This window comes from Oncorhynchus gorbuscha, linkage group LG18 (genome assembly GCF_021184085.1).
Source record: "Oncorhynchus gorbuscha isolate QuinsamMale2020 ecotype Even-year linkage group LG18, OgorEven_v1.0, whole genome shotgun sequence".
Lineage (NCBI taxonomy): Eukaryota > Metazoa > Chordata > Actinopteri > Salmoniformes > Salmonidae > Oncorhynchus > Oncorhynchus gorbuscha.
In genome coordinates this window covers 19,551,495-19,577,629 of record NC_060190.1, presented here as the reverse complement: position 1 = coordinate 19,577,629, position 26,135 = coordinate 19,551,495, and the positions used below count along the sequence as shown (strand labels likewise).

The 26,135-nt window shown below is 43.9% G+C and overlaps 1 protein-coding gene across 4 annotated transcripts in view; it reads left to right on the top strand.

Moving 5' to 3' along the window:
* LOC124002570 (signal-induced proliferation-associated 1-like protein 2) overlaps positions 1–26,135 on the top strand; it is a 102,470-nt gene that overhangs the window by 60,841 nt on the left and 15,494 nt on the right. For 2 of the 4 annotated variants that reach the window (XM_046310059.1, XM_046310057.1), the window contains exons 8-17: positions 2,014–2,593; positions 4,025–4,299; positions 7,770–7,985; positions 13,327–13,476; positions 15,259–15,356; positions 15,979–16,076; positions 17,359–17,777; positions 21,555–21,779; positions 24,682–24,735; positions 25,935–26,055. In XM_046310059.1, the coding sequence (XP_046166015.1) occupies positions 2,014–2,593; positions 4,025–4,299; positions 7,770–7,985; positions 13,327–13,476; positions 15,259–15,356; positions 15,979–16,076; positions 17,359–17,777; positions 21,555–21,779; positions 24,682–24,735; positions 25,935–26,055 (2,236 nt within the window). The remainder of the gene's footprint in view (positions 1–2,013; positions 2,594–4,024; positions 4,300–7,769; positions 7,986–13,326; positions 13,477–15,258; positions 15,357–15,978; positions 16,077–17,358; positions 17,778–21,554; positions 21,780–24,681; positions 24,736–25,934; positions 26,056–26,135) is intronic. The other 2 variants (XM_046310058.1, XM_046310061.1) reach the window with 2 other exon arrangements.

Below are 26,135 nucleotides of genomic sequence, written 5' to 3'. Positions count from 1 at the left end.
TTATTTATGTAAGTATTCAGCCCCTTTGCTATGAGATACAAAATTGAGTTCAGGTGCACCCTGTTTCAATTGATCATCCTTGACGTTTTTACAACTTGATTGGAGTCCACCTGTGGCAAATTCAATTGATTGACCATGATTTGGTGAAGGTGCACACCTGTCTGTATAAGGTCCCACAGTTGACAGTGCACGTCAGAGCAAAAAACAAGCAATGAAGCTGAAGAAATTGTCCGTAGAGCTCCAAGACAGGACTGTGTCGAGGTACAAAAAAATAATTCTGCAGCATTGAAGGTCCCCAAGAACAATGCCCTCCATCATTCTTAAACGGAAGAAGTTTGGAACCACCAAGACTCTTCCTAGAGCTGGCTGCCCAGCCAAACTGAGTAATTGGGGGAGAAAGGCTTTGGTCAGGGAGGGAGCTCCAGAGATCCTCTGTGGGGATGGGAGAACTGGTAGAGTGGCCAGACGGAAGCCACTCCTCAGTAAAAGGCACATGACAGCCCACTTGGAGTTTGCCAAAAGGCACCTAAATGAGAAACAAGATTCTCTGGTCTGATGAAACCAAGATTGAACTATTTGGCCTGAATGCCAAGCGTCACATCTGGAAGAAACCTGGTACCATCCCTTCAGTGAAGCATGGTGGTGGCAGCATCATGCTGTGGAGAGGTTTTCAGCGGCAGGGACTGGGAGACTAGTCAGGATTGAGGGAAAGATGAATGATGCAAACTACAGAGAGATCCTTGATGAAAACCTTCTCCGGAGTGCTCAGGACCTCAGACTGGGGGCTAAGATTCACCTTCCAATAGGACAATGACCCTAAGCACACAGCTAAGAAAATGCAGGAGTGGCTTCGGGACAAGTCTCAATGTCCTTGAGTGACCCAGCCAGAGCCCGGACTTGAACATGATCGAACATCTCTGGAATGACCTGAAAATAGCTGTGCAGCGACGCTCCCCATCCAACCTGACGAGCTTGAGAGGATCTGCAGAGAAGAATGGGAGAAACTCCCCAAATACAGGTGTGCAAAGCTTGTAGCTTCAAACCCAAGACTTGAAGCTGTAATTGCAGAAAAGAGAAAAGGGTCTGAATACCTATGTAAACATAATAGATATATTTTTTTATACTTTTAATCAATAAATAAAAATGTCAACCTGTTTTTGCTCTGTCATTATGGGGTATTATGTGTAGATTGATGAGTGAAAAATAAGGCTGTAATGTAACAAAGTGGAAAAAGTCAAGGGGTCTGAATACTTTCCGAATTCACTTTATATACTGAATTCTAGTCATGGCTCAACCTGTATAAGTACTGCTGTACAATACTGCCTGTACTGCCTTTTACATATCAATATATGTATGTGTGTATATATATTCCAGTCTCTTGACATTGCTAGTTTTTTTTCTTGATTGTGTATTTTACGATTTTGTATTGCTAGCTATTACTGCCCTGTTGGAGCTAGAAACACAAGCATTTTGCTGCACCTGTGATAAATCAAAACAGATTTGGAGATGTTATTTTTTATTTGGATATGTTGCTGTCCAATTTCAAAGAAACTACTTAAATTCCACTACAATGATTTCCGGCCCTTGCTGTTAGCGGACCTGAGTCTTGAATCAGAATTCTGATCATACAGAAACATCAGTTGCTTTTCACTACCAACACCACTGTGAGAGATTTGAAAGGACCTCTATTTGTTTAAACTGATACCACACCTCTATTTATAATAGAGCATTGTAAAAATATCCATTATATTCACGCAATGGAACAGCACTTCAGCTATCTAATATGATGTACAGTTGGTTGTGAAACCACTTGTTCTGCTCTTGTAATTTCGGATTAGCAGAACAACAGTTTGGAACCTTTCCATTTCCAGGGTGTGGCCGTAATGGCTGTAATTCAAAATCCCCCAACAGATCTCTCTCAAATGTATTGTTATGACCTATTTGTGTTACTTAGAAAAGATTATGATGCAAAATGACAGAGCGATTAAAATGGCTGTTTTTCTTTGTTTTTAGTGTGGCGGTCACCAGATCTAAAGACGTGCCCGCCTTCGGTCCTCCTATCCCCCAGGGGGTGTTCTTCCCAAAGTCGGCCATGTTCCGGGACTTCCTCCTGGCCAAGATGATGAACGGCGAGAATGCAGTGCATAAGTCGGATAAGTTCCGCGCCATGGCCATGCGCACGCGCCAAGAGTACCTGAAGGATTTGGCAGAGAACTTTGTAAGCGCCACCCCCGTGGACTCTTCGGCGGCCAAGTTCAGCTTCATCTCGTTGGGTGTCAAGAAGAAGGAGCGCAGCCGACCCCGGCGCAACGCCCACCTCCAGAGCTACGGGGCGGTCACTTGGGCCGTGGTGGCCCGGGACTTTGGCCAGTCAGCAGACATTGGCTGCCTGCTGGCCGTCTCCAATGAGTTTGTGGTGCTGATCGAAGAGGCGTCCAAGGAGGTGGTGTTCAACTGCTACTGCCGCGACGTCCTCGGTTGGAGCTCAACATCCGGGAGCGTCCGGCTTTTCTACGAGCGAGGCGAGTGTGTGGTGTTCTCCACGCAGGAAGGATGCTGGGACGACGTCCGGGAGATCATGCAGAGGTTGGAGGTAAGAAGGTTGTGTGGGAGGCTAAAAGACAACATAATTCAGTGCTACACATCCTGTACACAGATTAAGCCTAATCCTGGACTAAAAAGCATTTTCAATTAAGATTTTCCATTGAGCTTTTTAGTCAAGGACTAATTTGTGTCTGGGAAACCACGCCTCAATGTTTAAACCAGGGGTCGTCAATCGGACCCACAAGGAACATATCTGATTCAACTTCTCCAAGTATTTACTGAAGACTAGGTTTAGTTGATCACTTGGTTTTGTTACTGCTTGGCTGTACCCACACAGGCCCAGTGAAGATTGGCCACCTCTGCCTGAGACATAAGTATCATAAGACACTTGTACCTCAGTATTTGGCTGCGTTTTGACAGGCATCCCAATTCAGATTTTTTTCTTCTCCTAACTAATTGGTATTTTGACCAGTCAGATCAGCCCTGTGAAAGATCTGATGTGAAAAGATCTTGTTAAGCTAAATAGTTTATTATGGGTGAACACTGCAGTGAGGTGATTACTCAAGTCCTGGGAGCCAGCCCAAGTCACAGCAGATTAGTCAGCAGGTCAGCAGATGTCCCCCATTTACCTCAGCCTCACAACAATATGTTTGTTGTTAGAAGTTACTGTTCTTGAATCACTGGTGGTAATTAAGGCCTGCCGGGGCGTGTACTTAACTCCTGTTTTTTTCCCACGAATTGATTGAGTCATTTGATTGATAATTGTATTATTTAGGGGGAGACGAGAGGTCGTATGGGGTCGAGTGTCCCTGAGCTCTCTGTCCCAAGTCCTTTTTAATTTTGGTTAAATGGGATTATCCAAAGGTGTCTAAAGCCTCTGCTAGGGTTGTCACAATACCATTCATCTCAGATGCCCAGGCTTTAAGATGCTAAAACGGGGTGAAGAACTGGGGATGAAAAATAGTGACACGTTGCCACTCCAAACAGAGCTGGTGTCTTTTAACCTTTTGTTTTGTGACGACCCTAATCTTTGCAGAGCTTGACATTGTGAGATTGGCTGGTTTATTCTGAAATTATCTAGTTATTTCTCCTATTGTTGGCAAACTTTTTTTGTCAAATCCCGCAACTGTTTCCTGCACTTCAAGAGGTCAGCTCAGGCCACATTTGGACTATATTTTGTTTTTGTTGCCAAGTTTGATTGAATGGTGCCCTTAGTCTTTTCAACCAAGTTTATAATGGAAAGGGATAATAATTTAAGTTCTCATCAGCTTCAGTGCTGTTAAGGTTTTGTATATGTGTGGATTAGGTCAAACCACAACCTCATGGAGAGGTAGTAATTAGCAACTTTAACTGGGGGAAAGGTTGGCCTTATAAGGTAATGCTCATAACTTTTCAAAACAGTTGCCAACATGGATAAACCCTAATAAAGCCATTAGATCAAAGTAGGCTGAAATTTACTCTCTTGGCCATGTCGCCCTAGATTGTCACCCGGGGCTGCGAGACAGTGGAGATGACCCTCCGGCGGAACGGTTTGGGCCAGCTGGGATTCCACGTCAACTTCGAGGGTGTGGTGGCAGACGTGGAGCCCTTCGGCTTCGCCTGGCAGGTGGGTCTCCGTCCGGGCAGCCGGCTGATGGAGATCTGCAAGGTGGCCGTGGCCACACTGTCCCACGAGCAGATGATCGACCTGCTGCGCACGTCCAACACGGTCAGTGTGGTCATCGTCCAGCCCCATGAGGACGGCACACCCAGGAGGTAGCTTAAACACCACTTCCTCCTTCTTTGTACTTAACTAAGCTAAATTGCTCTTAAAACAACACTTGGGACAGATGTTTTTGTATTTTTTCACTGAACAAAAATGTAAACGCTAAAATGCAACAATTTCAACGATTTTACTGTGTAACAGTTCATATAAGGAAATCGGTAAATTGAAATAAATTCACAAGGCCCTAATGTATGGATTTCACATGACTAGGCACGGACGCAGCTATGGGTGGGCATGGGACTTGGGAACCTGGCCCAGCCAATCAGAATGAGTTTTTCCCCACAAAAGGGCTTTATTATAGACATAAATGCTCCTTCGTTTCATCAGCTGTCAGAGTGGCTGGTCTCAAACAATCCCGCAGGTAAAGAAGTTGGATGTGGTGGTCCTGGACTAGTGTGATTATACGTGGTCTGTGATTGTGAGGCAACAGCTCTGGTGGACATTCCTACAGTCATCATTCCAATGATGAGACATCTGTGGCATTGTGTTGTGTGACAGAACTGCACATTTTTAGAGTGGCCTTTTATTGTCCCCGGCACAAGGTGCACCTGTGTAATTATCATGCTGTTTAATCAGCTTCTTGACATGCCACATCTGTCAAGTGGATGGATTATCTTGGCAAAGGAGAAATGCTCACTAACAGGATGTAAATTAGGAATGCACAATATATCGGTGAGCATATCGGAATCGGCCGATATTAGCTAAAAATGCCAACATCGGTGTTAAGCTAGACATCAAGCCAATTTGCAAAACCGATGTCAAAGCTGAAGTGCATACGTATATAACGTAAGTAGATGACGTAATGGCGCCACGAAAATACAGCGCTACACAGAACAAAAGCAGAAAAATACTAAGTGCACACTTCCAACAACTAAACAAGTTCAAGTTGACCAGTCATTTGAAAGAGTAAGAAAATTTCAGCGAGACAACTCAAAGGCAAAATCCATTAAAGCCAAGATAATGGATCTCATTATGCTACTTGCTATGGGCGTCACAATTGACATTTGGATCAGCGATGTCAGTCCCATGAGCATGCTGAGTCTGACAGCACAATGGGCCAACCAGGATGTCGTACTGTGGAAAGATGTATTGCATGCTCAAGAGTGTGCTGGTTCTCATACCGCTGCTGCCATTTCAATGGCATTTGAGAACATGTTTGAAACTTGGAAACATGAACAAACTCATAGCGCCACTCGAGAAATAAGCTCATCTGCGTTTGCAGCAGACATGATACCCTCTGTCATGGCATTGAAACGCCTGCTCAACAGAACTGCGGGGTCAAAACGTACAAAAGTACTCGAGGCTGTGAATAAGCGATTCGGTGGTATTCTCTCTGAGCTTCTTTACTGTGTCGCAACCATGCTCAATGCTATGTACAAGGACCGCTACTTCGATGCAGACATGAAACAGGGTTTACGTGAAATGTTACATACACAGCTGGACAAAATAGAAATGGACACAGTGACAGTGCCCACAGAGGAAGAGATCATGGACGGACAGAGAGCTGAAACTTCACTGCTTGACATGTATGATGAAATCCTGGTTGAGAATGAAACGACTGAACAAATGTACAATGAAACAGCACAGCAAGTAAGTGAAAGAAATAGGTTTGGATTATGTTTTACTGGTAATGGGGACATACTTAAATTCCACCAAAATATATTTTTGGTATGTGTGTCTGTGTGCAAACTTTTATTTAAAGTCAGTTAAGAAAAATTATTATTTACAATGACAGCCTACCCCGGCCAAACCCAGATGACGCTGGGCCAATTATGTGCCGCCCTATGGGGCTCCCAATCACGGCCGGATGTGATACAGCCTGGATTCGAACCAGGGACTGTAGTGACGCCTCTTGCACTGAGATGCAGTGTCGTAGACCTGTGTGTGTGTGTAACTATTTAACTCTACTAGAATGCATAAAAGGCCACAAAAGGCCATGTCGGGACATGTTAGCCGTCGCATCAATCAAGTTATGATGGCACTGCCGTACTCAGTGTTCAGGTCACCGATTGAGCACGTTTGGGATGCTCTGGATCGATGTATATGACAGCTTGTTCCAGTTCCTGCCAATATCCAGCAACTTCACACAGCCATTGAAGAGGAGTGGGACCGCATTCCACAGGCCACAATCAACAGCATGATCAACTCAATGTGAAGGAGATGTTGCACTGCATGATGCAAACTCATCAGATACTGACTGGTTTTCTGATCCACGCACCTACCTTTTTTTAAGGTACCTTTTGACCAACAGATTCATATCTGTATTCCCAGTCATGTGAAATCCATAGATTAGGGCATAATTAATTTATTTCAGTTGACCGATTTGTATTAATTAATTTTCTTTATGTGAACTGTAACTCAGTAAAATCTTTGACATTGTTGCATTTGTATTTTTGTTCAGTGTACGTAGCGCATTACTTTTGTCTAGAGCCCTATGGACCTGTGCCATTTGAGACTGGGCCAACATGTATGAATCAAGACCGGGTTTTCGTGCTGTGCCATTTTTTGGGGGGACATTCCAAGGTAGTCGTTGGGTTGGTTGGTGAACTGTTGTGTTGAGAACTTGAGACTTGCCAAATCATGTTTTAACAGGAATCAAGCAGGGTGAAAGAACATTATCCATAGGAACATTTCTGGTATCTTTTATTTTAGCTCATTAAACATGGGACCAACACTTTACATGTTGTGTTTATATTTCTGTTCAGAATAGGAAAATAGGATGCATTTTGGGACCCAGACTTTTGGGACTTGGCTAGTTCAAAGCTAATGATCTCTGTAGTCATGACCTAATGGGCTTGTTAAATTAATCAATGTTGTCTATTAATGTTGTGTTTTGTGTGGACCCCTGGACGAGGAGCTGCGGCTTTCGCAACCGCTAATGGGGATCCAAATAAAATACTCATACCACTGTTATTGATCAATCGGCTGTTATCAAATCGGCCACAGGCTTAGTCAATGCAGCTCATATCCATCCGCAAATGTTTAACATATTTAACTGTAGCAAAGTAGCTGTAAATTGGGATGAAGTTGGACACAAGTTAACAGCGACTGGTCCCAAATGCAATGGGAGATTGCACTCAGAATATTGGGTAAATACTGTATTCTGACATTTAAATCAAGCAAGAAAGAGGTGGAACGAGGCTATACCAGTTTGGAAATGGACGTATCAATTAGTGAGGTTTGTGAAAAAATGTAACGGGCATTGAAAAATCTCAAAAAACCTAACTCTTAAAATGCAGTCCATCTGCCAAATCTCAACTTAAATCTCCCATTGACTTACAGTATAACATATTTGGCAAGTAAGAGGATTTACACATTTTTACATTAGATGCACTTAATAACACGGTAACAACACCAGCTCATACTCTTACAGTATAATTTTAGTACATGTACTTCACTGTTTTAAGATTGTTTTGTAAGACGCTGAATTGCTAATGTGTCTTTTGATTTATTCTATCAGGAGCTGCTCGGAGATGTACCGCGTCCCCGTGGTGGAGTACAAGACCACCACGGCTGCCGGCTGGCACCGCGTCTCGACCGCCCCAGGTGGCGGCCCGTCCATGTCCCGGGCCTCCCCCACACAGGGCCCCAGCCCTGGGCAGCAGATGTTCCACTACGCCCAGGGGGCCATCTCCCGCAGCACCTCCTTCGACAGGAAGCAACAGGACGGGACCAGGTACACCTCAGCACCCACCTCAATCTTCATTGACTCATAGTTCCAAGTTCAAACGCCCTAGATCAGAGGTAACTCAAATTTGAGCCTGGAGGGCCAAAGTGCTGCCGGTTTTCTTTTCGAACAGGGTAAAGTCATTGTCACTGGTTGGTTAGAGATTCCACTCACGGGCACTGTCTTCATCAGTCCTTGCTTATCGGAAGAATTTACATCAGCAGTACTTGGAGACCAGATTTGAGTATCCCTGCCTTTGACACTCATAATCATGCTCAAAGTTTGTCACCAAAGAACTTGAGATACACCATCTTTCAACAGTTTGGGATCACTTAGAAATGTCCTTGTTTTTGAAAGAAAATTAAATGTTTTGTCCATTTAAAACAGTGTAGATATTGTCAATGTTGTAAATGACTATTGTAGCTGGAAACGGCTGATTTTTAATGGAATATCTACATAGACGTACAGAGGCCCATTATCAGCAACCATCACTTCTGGCCTTCTAGGCAGAGTTGCAAAGAAAAAGCTATATCTCAGACTGGCCAATAAAAAGAAAAGATTAAGATGGGCAAAAGAACACAGACACTGGACTGAGGAACTCTGCCTAGAAGGCCAGCATCCCGGAGTCACCTCTTCACTGTTGATGTTGAGACTGGTGTTTTGCGGGTACTATTTAATGAAGCTGCCAGTTGAGGACTTGTGAGGCATCTGTTTCTCAAACTAGACACACTAATGTACTTGTCCTCTTGCTCAGTTGTGCACCGGGGCCTCCCACTCCTCTTTATATTCTGGTTAGAGCCAGTTTGCACTCTTCTGTGAAGGGAGTAGTACACAACGTTGTACGAGATTTTCAGTTTCTTGACAATTTCTCGCATGGAATAGCTTTCATTTCTCAGAGCAAGAATAGACTGACGAACACAATGGCACTTCTATCCTTAGTATCACTGACACTGCACGACATTAGCATAGGCCGTGCATAATGAGGTCAAGGTTTTTGTAATGTGATTAGCATAAAATTAAGTGGAAAATACATGACTGGGAAACGGAGACTGCTCTGACGGGAAGAAAAACAAGATGGCAGAAGGGGCATGTTCATTAAGGAAAGGCAACTGAGTGTTTTACAACGATTTGCAATGGAAAACATGAATGGGGTTTGTTATTTGACAAGTCTAGGTAAAACATCCCGGTTTGTCAGTTTTCTACTGTTGATCCCTAATAAACTCGACCCAGCTCTAATTCCAACTAACATGCTGTAGCTACGATACTTAAAGCAGTGTTTCTCACAGCCATTGCTTCAGATGGTGTTTGCACACACAGTGAGTATCAGAACGAGAAAAAAGCAACTGAATCAATGCTGAATGTAGATGATAAGCACTCTTTGGCACTTGATATGATACTAACAGAAAGAGACTTGAGGGTTTTCCTCGTTTTTGCCCATATGTTTGGTCATGTTTTATGGAGTGATTTTGTGGCAACAGAATTTTTTATCAGAATTTGTATCATGAAATGTTTAATTTTGTTGTCACCAATGTCACTCCATAAGCATCTACTTTTTCACTCTGTCTATAAAGGATTGTGGATCGACCTCCCGTGTTTTACCCCTGTTACTGAACTTGGCACACAGCATGGAAGTTGGTGAGGGGTTGAGGGCGGGGGGCTGTGGGGTTCGCTAGCAGGGCGTCAAGGAATGTGAATGTTTTATTGAGCTCCTGAGTGTTGAGGCTCTTGTTTGCAGCCCTGCACTGCCTCTCTGCTGTGGTCTGTCCCCGATCGGCACACACACACACACACACGCACACGCACATGCACACGCACACGCACACACACAGTGACAGTAAGGCTACCTCAGCACTGGTCTTTTGGGCCGTGTTCCATTACATGTCAGCTATGCAAGGGTGCATCAGGTTGAACGCGCGTGTGTTGCCATGCGTATGTGTGGTGTTTCACATAATCAGTGTGTGCATATCCTTTTACAACTGTATGACAACTGTGTGTGTGCATGCAAGCATACCGGTATGTGTGTGTACATGTGGGAGTAGTGCATTTTTGTGGGATGAGTTTGACCTTTTGTCAAAAGAAAAGCACAGCCTATTGGCTGTCATTTTTCCTTATCGTGGCGGAAAATTGAGATGAAGTGATTCCCTTCTAGTCAATGGTTTCACAGGAATGATTGTGGCATAGATTGTCCTGTCAAGAGTGTAAACTCTATTTTCAGATTGGAGTGTCCTTGAAAATGTCTGTATGAAAGACTTTACAAGTCTACACTGAGTGTACAAAAGGACTGACAAAGGTGAATCCAGGTGAAGGCTATGTTCCCTTATTGACACAACTGTGGGAAGCATTGGAGTCAACATGGGCGAGCATCCCTGTGGAAGGCTTTCAACACCTTGTAGAGTCCATGCCCCGAAGAATTGAGGCTGCTCTGACGGAAGGGGGGAAGGGGGGGGTCAACTCAATATTAGGTGTTAGGTGTTCTTAATGTTTTGTTCAGTCAGTGTATATTATAGACCTGTTTGCAACCATATAAACTGTTCTTATCAGACACGTCGCTCTCTTGGAGACATGGGCATTTCATATGGACTGCACTTCACACAGAAGAGGTTCATTGTTGGGTAATTGTATACTTTTAAAGCAAAATAGGTTGTTTGCTTCGCTACAAACTCTTCTGGTGTCTGATATTTCTCTCATTAAACTTAAGATGTCAGGAGTTAAGATGTCAACCCTGCTTTGGCACCAAATGATGCATTTTATTTCTCCTTTATTTTATCAGAGATTCATACTGAAACCATGATCTCTTTTACAGATGAGACCCTGAATTACATCAATTCCAGAAAATACCCACATCAAAAATGTAAATACAAAATGCAAGCAGAAAGAAAAACACGGTCAGAAAAAACAAACACGTTCATCAGTAATGAGGTCCTCAATCAGCTTTCTGAATTGCCCTAGAGGCACCAGAACATCACATTCATCAGTAATACGGTCCTCAATCAGCTTTCTGAATTGCCCTAGAGGCACCAGAACATCACATTCATCAGTAATACGGTCCTCAATCAGCTTTCTGAATTGCCCTAGAGGCACCAGAACATCACATTCATCAGTAATACGGTCCTCAATCAGCTTTCTGAATTGCCCTAGAGGCACCAGAACATCACATTCATCAGTAATACGGTCCTCAATCAGCTTTCTGAATTGCCCTAGAGGCACCAGAACATCACATTCATCAGTAATACGGTCCTCAATCAGCTTTCTGAATTGCCCTAGAGGCACCAGAACATCACATTCATCAGTAATACGGTCCTCAATCAGCTTTCTGAATTGCCCTAGAGGCACCAGAACATCACATTCATCAGTAATACGGTCCTCAATCAGCTTTCTGAATTGCCCTAGAGGCACCAGAACATCACATTCATCAGTAATACGGTCCTCAATCAGCTTTCTGAATTGCCCTAGAGGCACCAGAACATCACATTCATCAGTAATACGGTCCTCAATCAGCTTTCTGAATTGCCCTAGAGGCACCAGAACATCACATTCATCAGTAATACGGTCCTCAATCAGCTTTCTGAATTGCCCTAGAGGCACCAGAACATCACATTTGAACGATTGTTCCACAAAATAAGGTGCAAGAAAACTATAAAAGCAGAGTTGCCGAACTCTGTATAGACCAAAGGAATTTCCAGAGTTCGCCATCCCTGAGACCGGGTGTCTAAAGTTTAGTAATGATGTTCGGTACAGTGGGACTTTATAAATGAGAACGTAGCAATGTATCAACCTACGTGACATCAGAGGGCCAACCAACTGTCTGGTAGAGAACGCAGTGATGAGTACGAAAATTGTCGGCCATAATAAAGCGCAGTGTGCTTTGATAAACTCCATCTAAGGCTTTAGTGAACCTAAAGTCCTGACCCGCTAGTCATTGTCCTTTTATTTGGGTTTTTAGTTGGCGCTTGTGAGCTACACTTAGGTGGGGGTAGCTTTTAGAACAAAGTTAGCATTTTCATTTGTCACTGAAATTTCTTGAGAATCAAACCATAATGAGTAACAAAATTAAAAAATGACCACGTATTTCCAAGACACTAGCCTTCTCAGTCTACTTTTCGGACCAGACCAGTTGATATAGTAACATATTGGTTCTTATTAACACTGCGGAGCGTACCGGGAGTCACCACACCATTACCAGCAGGAAATAGGAAAACCGGTTTCTGGGTTATGATTCATGTAACATTACATTTCCCGCACCCTTTTACCATACCATATTTGTCATATGCGACACTTTGTCTGGGTTCTACAGAAAGAAACAGACGTGATAGACTCTGAGGTAGTACAATGGAACCATTAAGGTGACATGTTTTCCTGAGGGAAATGACACGGAGACACTGCATATGTTTGTGTGGGGGTTGTTTGAATTCAAACACTTTGTGGCTTCCACTCCTAGTTGGAGCTTCGCCAGCTAATTAAGAGGGAGTGGGACTCAATTTGCAGCTGCCAACGCCTTGCGAAGCAGGCCTGCTCCAAAGCTGCTGAATATGCAAGATTATCCTCCCTTTCACACCACCTCATCCCTTCCTCCCTGCCCTACAATATATACCCTCTATTATGCTCGCTTACCCATTGCACATTTACGATCCCATCTCAGCTTTTCCATATGATCTGTGATTCTGTGTTTTTTCGAGGGCTCAGCGTTCCTCCCGGGCGGCGGGAGAGTCGAGTTTCACGAGTCGGAGGCTCAAGCATCTCCCACTCTCACGGAGGCTTGGAACAGTCTGTTCAGGCTAAGAATAACGCCTGGCCTAACTGAGTACTTACGCTATGTTCCCCTAGTATTTCCCCAAACACTCTTCATAAATGGATGGGATTCTAGTAGTCCAGTTACTATTTATCGTCACTGTCTAATGGTTGACCTACTATTTGTATTGTCAGTATCGAATAATAAAAAATAAAACATCTTATCTACACTCTGTAATTTGACCTTTGGCACAATGCACATGATGATCCACAAAGCAAACAAACAAACATCAGGGGCACGTGTATCATATGTCCAGACTAGGCGATGAGTTGTAATGACACGCCTGACATTGTCACGAAGGCTCTTTGAGAATAACATGAGTGATAACATGGTCGTTTAGCAGATGTGTTTATCCAAAGTGACCCACCCAGTGGGCAATTTAGTTTGTACAGTCAAAGTGTTCCCTTAGACCTGGAGTGTGTGGCCCTTTTGAGAATCCAACTAACAACTAATCCTTTCCATTCAACAGGGCCATTGAAGCTGTAGCCTACAGGTGGGGCACTTTGGCGGTCGAGGCCTGTTTGGTTAAACGTCCCCTAAATGTTATTTTGTGGTTTTCAGGGTACTGCAGGAATATGAGATATCCCCTACGGCCTCCTGTAGCAGTCGGGAACCTGGACAACTGTACTGCAGCTCCCCCAGCAACCAGTCCACGTCCAGTGACCCCGGGCCATGTGGCACCTGGTCCCAGAAGGCTGGATACATTAACGGGTAAGTGCATTAGGGCACAGCGCTGCGATGCACATTTTATGACCGCTATGGTGTATATTTTAGGACCACTATGGTGTATATTTTAAGACACTCAACCTCATGCCTCGCCACTCGATGGAGAGTTACATACACAGCAGACTGGGTTTGAATACAATAATATTAAAATACTGTATCTGCGCTTGATTGAGCTTGTCTGGGGCAATGATGCCGATGGAATAGTGCCAAAAGTAGAAACCCCGCCCAAGTTTATTAGATGTTTACGTTCCTCAAAATAATCAAGTCCATGTTTGATGGCATCTGTTGGAGAAATCTACAGACCCCAAGCACAAATGAATGGGAGAGATGGCTGTCATCTAATAAGGTGATTTTCTTTGCTCCTAGATTAGATCAACTTTCATTTGGTAATGTGCTTAAAAAGACAAAGAGCATAATACATAGAAACGCAGCATAATGCACAATTAAAATGCATATGAAAAGTGCAACGGTCTACATATTTACACTTCTATCAACCCTCTTAAACCAGACTATCCCCACATGTGCATAGATGGCACATAATCTATACAGAAAGAGGACCATAATAATACTATGGTCATTTAGCATTTTCATCCAATGCGATTTTCATAACTGTTCAGCATTCACAATGACCAATAGTGTATATGATTCAATCCCATTTATTTTAAAACCACTTTTTACCTCTGCCATTGTCACAAAGTGCTTTACATATATTCAGCATAGTGTATATATTCAATACAGTAACCCATATATTCAGTATATGTAGTAGGACCAGTCGCGTGTCATATGATAGAGGAGACGGCCTATCTAGGACAGAACAATGCCATTACCACCCCCCTCCCCCATCCTGGTTCTTCCAGGACCCCATTCCTTGACCTTCTGCAGTCCAGACAAGTCTATAGTCGCCAGGCCAGAGGCCCCAGCCGGACCCTGACTCTCAGGTTGCAAGGCATTCCTTCAATATCCCCACAGCATCGAGACACATTGTGGAAATGTGTCTGGGCAGCCACAGTTTAACGGATACTGTTACACGCCAAGGGAAAGGTTTGAAATAGCTCAGTGTGACTAGCCAAGTGGGGAGGTGAAACAATGGCCAGTGGTGCGAAAAGCAGGAAGTGGGGTGGATAAGGATTACAATGCACTTTAAAGGTTCCAATGCAAATCAGTGACAAAGCATTGAGGATGCTGTGGGAGAAGATGAATGTAAACCCATTTTCTCAATTGTAATGTTTGGGAGCCATGATATGCTGGTTAGCGTTCTCTTTGAGGCATGAGTTTAGGACAACAATTCTCATTTGACATAATTATTTCATTGAAAGTTGATACAGTTGTGAATAGGTAAGGCATGGGTAAGCAACCATGTTCTTGGAGTGCCGCAGATACTGCAGGATTTTGCTCCAACTAGGTACCACACCTTACCAACTGAGGTAATTGGTCAGTTAAATTATTGCCTAAATTCAAAACACCTGGTCTTCCAGGTCAGTTAAATCAAAAACATGAAGTGCTTGGGTCACTCCAGGACCAGGGTTGCCAACCCCTGTGGTAGGATCTGGCGGCTCTACATTAGATCATGCAGGTGCGGGTCAGTTGAAAAAAAGTCTGTTTGGGCAACAACAAAACAAATGGCAGACCTGCGCGTCACTGACTGACTGTCTTCATGGTTAGAATGTTCAACAAAGACATCATATCTTGCCTCCCTCTTTTGAAGATTTAAACCAGTTTGCTGATACCTCTAGCTTTATGTCCTGTTCTTCTTTTGGGCACCTGTAGATGTCAGTCCCCTGCACTGCACCTGGACCAGCCGAGCGACAAGGAGGGAGAGGGCCGGAGAGAGGGGGAGCCCAAGCTGGAGAGGACCAGATCAGCAGGTATGGGTTACTCTTCTTCATCACCAGCATCGTCATCATCACCATCATAAGCATCATCATGTAATCACCAATATCATCAACTGTGCTATGAAAGAGACTCGCCAGTCAGTAGAAATGCAGCAAAAAGGTCAGCTGGAGACAGACAAAACAGAAACCAATATTAACTGTCATTCTTACAGATTCAAGATTGTCATTCACATAAAGTTTTAGCAAACGTCTCATGTTGTGATGTCAAAAAATGACAAATGTGCTTTCATAGCATGTACCTTAAAATAGAATGACTAAATAACTGCCATTCCAATTCATTTTTGGGGAATTTCAGAAACTGCATTGAAAAAATGGCAGTAATGGCAACTAGGGTCATATTCATGAGTTCACACTGTAGTAAAAGGTTTTGCAATGGGAAATGAAAACAAGCATTTCTTATTGGACACATTCAGGTAGTCCCTCTCCACTTTAATCTGTTTGCTTCCATTTGGTTCATAGTGAATATGACCCAGTTCAAGTCCTGAATATATGAAGAGTTGACCTGACATCAATTCTAGTGGACAGTATCGTAGAAATTGTACCACGAGTATTTTAACGAGATAATTACATCACAAATTGTCTTCCTCTTTTGCAGAGGCCAAGTGGCACCATCCCTCCACAAAGATTCTGAACATGAGGGAGAGAAGCCAGCCGAGACAAGGAGCAAAGGACTCCCCCAATAAATACCAACATGTGAGTACTCGTACTTGGAAAGAGTTAGTTATTTTAATGTTTAATGAGGGTTGCCTGGTTGACTTTGATCTTACAATGTAATGCTTTTTTCTTGTCATGTTGGATTTGGGTTAGTTTGTTGCGTCTGTCATCTCATGTAATCGCCTACATTTGAGCGTCAATGGGAGGAATGTCTTGTAACACTGTTTCAGGACAAAATCAGTTAGTTGTAAGACACGTTAAATAAATAAATGGTGTTTCATATGAAACCAATGACAAAACATCATGGCCATTTGGTGAATATATTACATCCCATAGGACTTTGCCTGGTCAATCGACAAAGGCTTTGGTAGACCTACCTATGCGCTCCCAGAGCACCTTATCCCCTTCTAGCAGCATGAATGGTCGGTTTGAACTGGAACACGACACCCTTGACCGATGGGCCATGATAGGCCATGATACCGTACGTATTGTTATCTGATCTTTTAGGGTCGCACCTAGCAGTAGAGAACGGCTCGGTTACCCATACAGCCCCAAGCCGACACAGTACGATGGTGTGTAGCTCTACGTCTGCAGGGAACGAGGCCCGCCTCCTCTCGTCCTTGACGGGCCAGGCTAGATTAGGTCAGCTTACCCTTGTCGGTGGTGACGCTTTTGCTGTCGCCTCTGATTTATTCTCCTGCCCCCCCCCCCTCCACCAAATCTGTGTATTGAAAGAAATGGTGACGCATGGTGAATGTCGATTCATGTGCATAATTTCTTTCATTAATATTACTATGAGTGAGGAAGCATCCCAACAATTGGCCCTGGAAAAATATTGCAAAGTTTGAAGCTTGAGGGAATGCTGCTGCTTTTGCTGATGAACAGAAGGAGGGGTAGAATGTATTTGCCTCCCTATGCAGAACACATTAAAGTTTCATATGCACCGTAAAGGCTGCCAAACATTTCCAGGGTCCCAATTCCATAATTCTAAAGTTTTAAGCGGTTAATATATTCCGAACCGGTGAATAAACCCACAATGTGTATTTCCACTTTTATCTTAGATCTGATTGAATTGTGGCGTCAGGATACATAGCTTATGTATCATTGTTTTTTAATGTTTACTAGTTGCCAAAATCCTTGTTTCCTCAATTCCTCTCGAAGCTCATTTGAGGTCTGAGGGAGGGGTCTTGGATCCTTTATTCCAATACGCTTTGAGAGGAACTGAGGAAGCAAGGACTGAGGGAGCAACGATTTGACTGTTAATTTTCAGACACAAATGAATGCTGCTAACCACTAACTATTGTTGTGTTTGATCTCCCAGTCTGGCTCCAGTCACTCCAGCAGCAATACTCTCTCTAGCAATGCCTCCAGTGGCAGCAGCGACGAAAAGCGCTTCGGCTCGGGTGACCCCATGGACCCCGATGCCCTGGGCCTCATCTACATTAAGGGCGCGTCCACCGACAGCGGCATCGACACGGCGACTTGCATGCCCCCGCCGCCTCCCCCTCTACCTGGCTGCAGCGGAGGTGGCGTACCGGGGGTCTCGGCCGGCCGACCAGTCCCCCAGGATGCCCGAGGGGAGCAGTGGGTAGTGGAGTACTCCGGAACGGGGGGCTACCACGGAGCGGGGACGCCAGAAGAAGTGTTGACGTCACAAGGCTACAGCACCCAGGCCACTTCGGCTGGGCACGTAACGGACGGGAGCCTGGGCGACCTGAGTGAGATTTCCTCCATGTCCAGGTAAGGTGTAGCTCCAAGATAAAGTTCCCCTAAGTACAGATCTAAGATCAGCTTCCCGTCCCCTAGTCCATTAGTGGGGAAACTGCAAAACTGACCTAAGAGGCTGACTGGATCCCTTTTGTCTGACCGGTGACCAGTGCTTGAATTGTGGCCACAGCTCACCAATACAGGGTACCAGCATCTGAAATGTTGTTTGCTTGATTATCGGATTATATTGTAGAATATTCACTCTAAAATTAACCCTGTTACTGTACAATTGAAATCAGTTCTGGTACCTTTTCATTTCAATTCAACCACTCCCAATGACACTTCATAATGTGATGTCAAACTGCGCCTGTTTTCAATGTCTGTCATTATTGGATGTGAGTTATTTTTGCTCTAGGCATGTACACACATTACACATTGGAATGATGAGTAAGCAGAGACGGACTGGGACAAAAAACGGCCCTGGACTTTGACCTAGACTGGCCCACCACAACCAGCCCGCGGATATTCCACTGCCGACACACACATACACACGTGTACACACACACACACACACACACACACACACACACACACACACACACACACGTGTACACACACACACACACCAGGCCCTAATACCACCACCAGCATCACAGCTACTGTACACAAATGCGGTAATATAGTGCTACAGAACTCACATAATGTAGACTGTTATAGGAGTTCTACAGAACACATCCTGAATGGTCATGATTGACAAATATCCCATCAATCTGACGCCTGAGCATAAAACAGAGAATGTATAATAGCTAGAATACTCAGTGAGACCAAGCACTGGTTGGCTTCACTATGTCAAAGTAGTAGACAACACTACAACAGACAACACAGTGAACCAGTAAAAAGACACCTGCGTTTTGGGTGTAAAGTGAATGGTAAGTAGAAAAATGTCCTTGGCTACCTTAGTGGAAGAGTAGTTTTCTCAGCAGCTCACTTTACCCCAGCTCAGCACACAAATTCAGTTGTATTCATAGTTTTAGCTACAGATTATAAATATAGCAACATAGTGGAAACAATAGCTTTATAGTCAGAATTAATCATCATGAAATTAATAAATAAAAGGCGGCTGTGCTGTGTCAAAGACTGACTTTACAAGCGTTTTACTACACCCGCAATAACATCTGCTAAATATGTGTATGCGACCAATAAATTGGGATTTGACTAATGACAATAGTAGGGCTTCAAACAAACACAAGTACATAGTACAAATATGATTAAAATATGAAATATCATATGTTGTAGTTCCTATTCAACTAAAGTTGAGGAATAGGGCTTGAAATGACTGTGGCTGGCATGCACATTAATCAAGAAACTGTCTGACTGGCATCATGTCCTCACTAGCTTTAAGCACCAACTGTCAGAGCAGCTCACAGATTACTGCACCTGTACATAGCCCACCTATAATTTAGTCCAAACAACTACCTCTTTCCCTACTGTATTTTATTTATTTATTTATTTATTTTGCTCCTTTGCACCCCATTATTTTTATTTCTACTTTGCACATTCTTCCATTGCAAATCTACCATTCCAGTGTTTTACTTGCTATATTGTATTTACTTTGCCACTATGGCCTTTTTTTGCCTTTACCTCCCTTATCTCACCTCATTTGCTCACATCGTATATTGACTTGTTTATACTGTATTATTGACTGTATGTTTGTTTTACTCCATGTGTAACTCTGTGTCATTTTATGTGTCGAACTGCTTTGCTTTATCTTGGCCAGGTCGCAATTGTAAATGAGAACTTGTTCTCAACTTGCCTTACCTGGTTAAATAAAGGTGAAATAAATAAATAAAAATGTTACTGGTATAGTTAGTTTGTTTATTAGTTAGCCTAGTTAGTTTGCCCAATATAGATGTTGTGTTATCCAAGTCTCCCTCCCTGCCCTGGATCCCCTTTGCCTACCGCTCACAATCGTCGGCTATGTTGTCGCTGTCCTCTACTTCTGCTAGAACTCTTGTCCAGGGCTGTGGCCTCCCCCTTGGCATGAGCTTCATGCACGTTGACGTTAGCACTAGTAGCAGCACAACTGAATAAGTCGGTCAATTTCCTACATTTGGCTGCATCTGACTCCAGGGACTTTTTTTGTCTCTTAACTCCCCCCCCCCCCCCCCCGTAGTGTTTTTTTTTTTGTGTGTGTGTGTTGTGGTGTTACTTTTCCATGTTGATTTGGGAGTTTTCCTAAGCGGACTTCTCTTTATAGCTAGCTCAACTTCTCGTGAACGGGAGCCTCTGCTCCCTCTAGTTCCATGCTACTTGGTTCACTCACTACGACTCTCTGGTTCATTCGTATACTGTCTGGGCTGTGTTCGTGAAAAGGAAATGTTTGGAACGTTGCAGATAGTAATGTAATAAATAGAGCTGGCGTGATTCCCTGTAGTGTTAGCCATTTTGGTGCGCTAGATGGCTAGTCCACTACTGTAAGGCAAATAGGTAACTGTTGCAAGGCTGTGCCTGCACAATAAAAATGTTTATTCACATAGACACCGGGTACAACAATAACATCGATAATAACGCAGCTAAAGTAGCCAGCTAACCTACTTAACCAGCAACTAGGCAAAAACCACCATGTCGTCATCATCACAGAATCTCCCCACCAGATTCCCAATCCATTATTTTTGCACTTCCTCTCCAAGCTTGTGCACATTAGCCTGGAGTCAAGGTTACCTTTCCAACATTTCATTTCCTCCGTTTTTGGGTTAGACCAAATATAACAGAGTTTACAGTTTCCTGCCCTCCATTTTGAGGTCAGACGTGATGAGCCCAACTGTGCAGTTTCCTTCTGGGCCAGGCTGAGAGGTGACACCAGTACCTCAATTTTGGGGTCAGATAGGACTAGATATAGTCTTACTTTTCATGCTGTTTCAGTCTGAGCGGTGACATCACGTTCTCCATTTTAGGTCAGACTGCATGAGCCAAACCGCAGTTTCCTGCCGGACCAGACTAAAAGTAACCTCATCCTCCAGCTATTGCGCACAGCCTATATAAGACAGGGATATCAACCACTCTAAGTTGGCCTTAGTCAGAGTGGCCATAGAATTCTATGGAAGTACTCTACTGATTTTAAAGTATTTGTCATTTACACGACTGCGAGGCGTGGCTCTGTGCTTATGGTGTGCTAGTGTACGCGGGAGGGTTAAGGGGAAAGTGTTCTGGGAGATGATTGGTTGGTAGATTAAGCCGATTTTAAACAAATGCCTGTGCGCTGGGAGTTTCTCCAGGCTCTCTGAATTGGATGTGTTGGTCCACCAGACGTGCAGTTGGGGAAAAAGTGTCTTTGGAACAAGATTATGCTAAAAGGTGATGACCGGTCTGCCATGTTGTGGCAGGCTCACTGTGGCCATGGCATGATCCTGCCTCCCCCGCAGTGGGCACAATGCACCATTTAATGAGGTGTGACACATTTGCCCTTCGCTGCCAGCGGCACCAGTGCAGTGTCATCATGCCCCAATTCGTATCATCACTATGTTGTCCGCATAGGCAGGGTTGGCATGACTTCTGCTGTAGTAGGCTAGTGGAGTCATAGGAGTTGGGACCTGCTCCGAGAACCACACAGTGCCCATCGTGAGGAGAATCACTGATATGAGTAGCAGGGTTTGGGTCAGTTCAATTCGGGAGGGGAATTATTCCTCCTCATTATCCCATGACTTGACTGATATAAAATGGACTGCTCCCAAACTGTGGATTTTTGGTAGCCACTCATATTTGACGTAATTGGCCAACTGTGATCATATATTTCTGTCTTTGTTTTCCTAGTGGCTCACGACACTCTGGCAGCCCCTTGGAACGTGGTCCTAAGACCTCCACCTCGGTTGACTCTTCCCAAGTCTACATCGTCTCCTCCGGCGGCATTGTGACAGGGGTGGGGCTTAATGCTGCCGTCCACACCCGCCAATCACCAGGCAAAGAGTATCTGATTGGCTGGAAGAAAGCCGAGGATGGCTCTCCAATGTTGGATCCGGGCAGGTCAAAAGACTACAGGTGAATAAATAAGCAGTGTTTTGTGGAGTTGTATTCTTACTTGGACATAAAACTTGCTCCTAGAGCGCTGTCAATATGTTCTACAGCATCATAATAGTTGCCGGTGCCACACATCCTTTTACTCCCTCCCACTGACAAATTTTCAGCCTCGACTCTCAGTAAACCGTTGAAATAAAGCCCGTCGGGATATGTTAATAACAACGCCACAAGTTGGTACGCTTGTCAACTTTACTAGTACTATCCTGCTAACCTTTGGCCAGGTTGACCTCGCAAGCGAGGCTTCGACCCTCAAGGGTCTTTCTTGGTTAAGTTAACTGAACTGGAAAGAAAGATGGCGCGCTGACAAACTGTCTGCTTTGGTCCTGTTGAAAAGGTTGCAAGTCATGCTGCCATATTAACCTACCCATTTTAGACAGGTTCTGAACAAAGGGGGACAGCCATATTAAAAGTAACCACTGATGACCTGAGGCTCTGACAGAATCCTCTTAACACATGTCCTATCTTATTAATAAGTAGGAGTTGAAGCAGAGTCCTCGAGTACGGTCTCTCATTTAGCTCGTGTAAAGTGTCCATCAGCTAGTGTGACCTTTTCTGTTCACAAAACAGCCTCCGTAGTGGGCACAGTGCCCCCAAAATAAAAACAGCATTTTAGATGGAAGGGACTGCACATAGCTAAAACAAAACAAGTTTGGATTGCTGCATCTACACTACATGACCAAAAGTAGGTGGACACCTGCTTGTCGAACATCCAAAATCATGGGCATTGATATGGAGTTGGTCCTCCCTTTGCTGCTATAACAGCCTCCACTCTTCTGGGAAGGCTTTCCACTAGATGTAGGAACATTGCTGCAGGGGACTTGCTTCCATTCAGCCACAGAGCATTAGTGAGGTTGGGCACTGATGTTGGGTGATTAGGCCTGGCTCGCAGTCAGCGTCCCAATTCATCCAAAAGGTGTTCGATGGGGTTGAGGTCAGGGCTCTGTGCAGGCCAGTCAAGTTCTTCCACACCGATCTTGACAAACCATTTCTTTATGGTCTTCGCTTTGTGCATGGGGGCGTTGTCATGCTGAAACAGGAAAGGGCCTTCCCCAAACTGTTGCCACATGTTGGAAGCACATAATCGCCTAGAATGGCATTGTATGTTGTAGAGTTAACGTATCCATTCACTGGAACTAAGGAGCCTAGCCATGAAACCTAACCATGAAAAACACCAGTCAAAAGTTTGGACACACCTATTAATTTCAGGGTTTTTCTTTATTTTGGCTATTTTCTACATTGTAGAATGATAGTGAAGGCATCAAAACTATGAAATGCACATATGGAATCATGTAGTAACCAAAAAAGTGTTGAACAAATCAAAATATATTTTACATTTGAGATTCTTCAAAGTAACCACCCTTTGCCTTGATGCCAGCTTTGCACACTGTTGGCATTCTCTTAACCAGCTTCATGAGGTACCAATTTGTAAGTCGCTCTGGATAAGAGCGTCTGCTAAATGACTTAAATGTAATGTAATGTAATGTACTTACCTGGAATGCATTTCAATTAACAGGTGTGCTTTGTTAAAAGTTGATTTGTGGAATTAACTCTAATGAACTCTGGGTCTTCCTTTCCTGTGGCGGTCCTCATGAGAGCCAGTTTCATCATAGCGCTTGATGGTTTTTGCGACTGCGCTTGAAGAATCTTTCAACGTTCTTGAAATGTTCCGTATTGACAGACCTTCATGTCTTAAAGTAATGATGGACTGTCATTTCTCTTAGCTTTTTTGGGCTGTTCTTGCCATAATATGGACTTGATCTTTTACCAAATAGGGCTATCTTCTGTATAGCACCCCTATCTTGTCACAACACAACTGATTGTCTCAAACTTATTAAGAAGGAAATAAATTCCACTTCCGTTGGACTGCCAGATGGTGAAGCGCGAGTCATCACTCCAGAGAGCGCATTTCGGCGAGCTTTACACCACTCCAGCCGAAGCTTGACATTGCGCATGGTGAAACCCTTTTATGAAGCTCCAGATGAACCGTTCTTGTGCTGATGTTGCTTCCAGAGGCAGTTTGGAGCTCAGTAGTGAGGGTTGCAACCGAGGATAGACTTCTTCTTTTTTTTTTTTTACTCGCTACGCACTTCAGCACTCGGCGGTACCGTTCTGTGAGCTTGTGTGGCCTTCCACTTCGCGGCTAAGCCATTGTGTCCCCTTGACGTTTCCACTTCACAATAACAGCACTTACAGTAGACCGGGGCAGCTCCTGGCGGTGTCGAAATTTGACAAACTGACTTGTTGGAAAGGTGGCATCTTATGATGGTTCCAGGTTGAAAGTCACTGAGCTCTTCAGTAAAGCCAATTTACTGCCACTGTTTGTCTATGGAGATTGCATGGCGGTGTGCTCAAATTCTATAAATCTGTCAGCAATGGGTGTCGCTGAAATAGCTGAATCCACTAACTTGAAGTGGTATCTACATATTTTTGTGTATATAGTGTAGGAGTAGCATTCATGGACATTCTTTCACTGTTATATTATATCATGACATGACAGGTTTCATTGTAATTGTTACGGTTGGTGGAGGATAACAAGAGTAGAGGAGAATTTTCATCCGCACTTCACATCACATTGGCCTTATTCCAAGGTAACTATGTAATTAGTTTGTACTGGCTATGCAAGAACAAGTAGTTAGTGTACTTACCCCTGTACAGAAACGTTTAACACAAAAGTAACAGGTTTATTACATAGTCTGCTTTATACGGCCAATGTTATTTGAGGTATGTTGAGGTATTTTCTTCCTAAGTAGCATAGACATTTTGACACCTGTATGCATATCAGCCATGTACAACTTTAGTTTACATCTCAATGTACATTACCATTATTTCCCTCCTTTTTTTCACTTGGGGTTTTCTACATCAGTGGAGTGGAAGGCGTATTGTCTTTCCTACTAAAGACTCTAACACTGAGATCCAGGTACACTAGCTTTAAGAAACCTTGTTTTGTTCAATAAACCTCTATGTACGCTTTTATTTTACATTCCTCTATTTACATAGTATTTACTAAGAAATGACATTGTAAGATTGGGATTATATCATATTTACCTGTTTTTTGAGATTCAAATCACCATTTGGTTGTGTGGAAGTCTCTTTTTAAGTTAAGTGTATCATTTCTTCCTAAATATTGGGCAAAGCCCGGTTGAAATGGGGTGGTAAAATAAATCTACCCACTTTGTCACTCGCATGGTGTCTGTACACAACGCAACCAGACCTTCCGTGACACCCCACCCCCACTCTGTGTGTTCCTGGAAACGGGTACTTCCCAAACTAGATGCCCTCCAGTTGAAGAACTGTGATTGACTGGTTCCGAACAGCGTATTGTAAAAGATTACTCCCCCGTGTGTGTGTGTGTGTGTGTGTGTGTGTGTGTGTGTGTGTGTGTGTGTGTGTGTGTGTGTGTGTGTGTGTGTGTGTGTGTGTGTGTGTGTGTGTGTGTGTGTGTGTGTGTGTGTGTGTGTGTGTGTGTGTTGAGAGTCAACCGTCAATAACCCTTTACAGTAGTTCTTGTAGTATCCTTCTTTCTTATGACCATGTTTATTATTTTGTCCTTCCCAAAGAGCTGTGTAATGTACTGCCTGGTCTTACGTCTGTTAGCTTTATGCTTCTATTTTTGGTCTTACTGTTTTTGCTCTTACTGTTCAGTCTCCCACACGTGTCACTGCCCCCTCCTTTACCTCACCTTTTGTGGGCAAATCACAAATTACCCCCTATTCCCCATGTAGTGCACTGCTTTTGACCAGGAATGGGGTGTTATTTTAGACACGTTCTCTGTTCAGGAGAGTCTGCCTTCCGCCTACCCTTTGTACAATTCACAAGAAACCTCAATTAAACTTAGAAGCTCATCTCTAATGCAACTCTTACCTTTAGTTTTTCCCCCCCATCTACACCCTCTCCCTGCCTGTTTCTCATCCCTCTCTCTCATTCTTCCCTCGTTTCTCCCTACTCTCACTTTCTCTCTACTCTCTACTCTCACTATATTCTCTACCTTACCATCTTTCTTCATTTATGCCCTTTTCTGTCTCAACCCTAACTCACTTTCTTTTCTCTCTTCCACCTCTTCGTTTCCCCTTCCCTCCCTCTCCTCCATTGCATCCCCCATCCTCCCCTGGGGAGCAGGCCGCGGGCCATGCTGGGTGCAGACGGCCAGCTCCAGCAGGTCCAGCCCAGCCTGACCAGAGAGGCCTTCCTGAAGATGATGCTGCCCGACAGTCCCCCCGAGGATGGGGGTCGTGGCAAGGTGAGCCCCTGCTCCCTCGAGTTTTTCTCCACACTACTTGGTTCACTATCACTCCAACTCTCTGGTTCATTCGTATACTC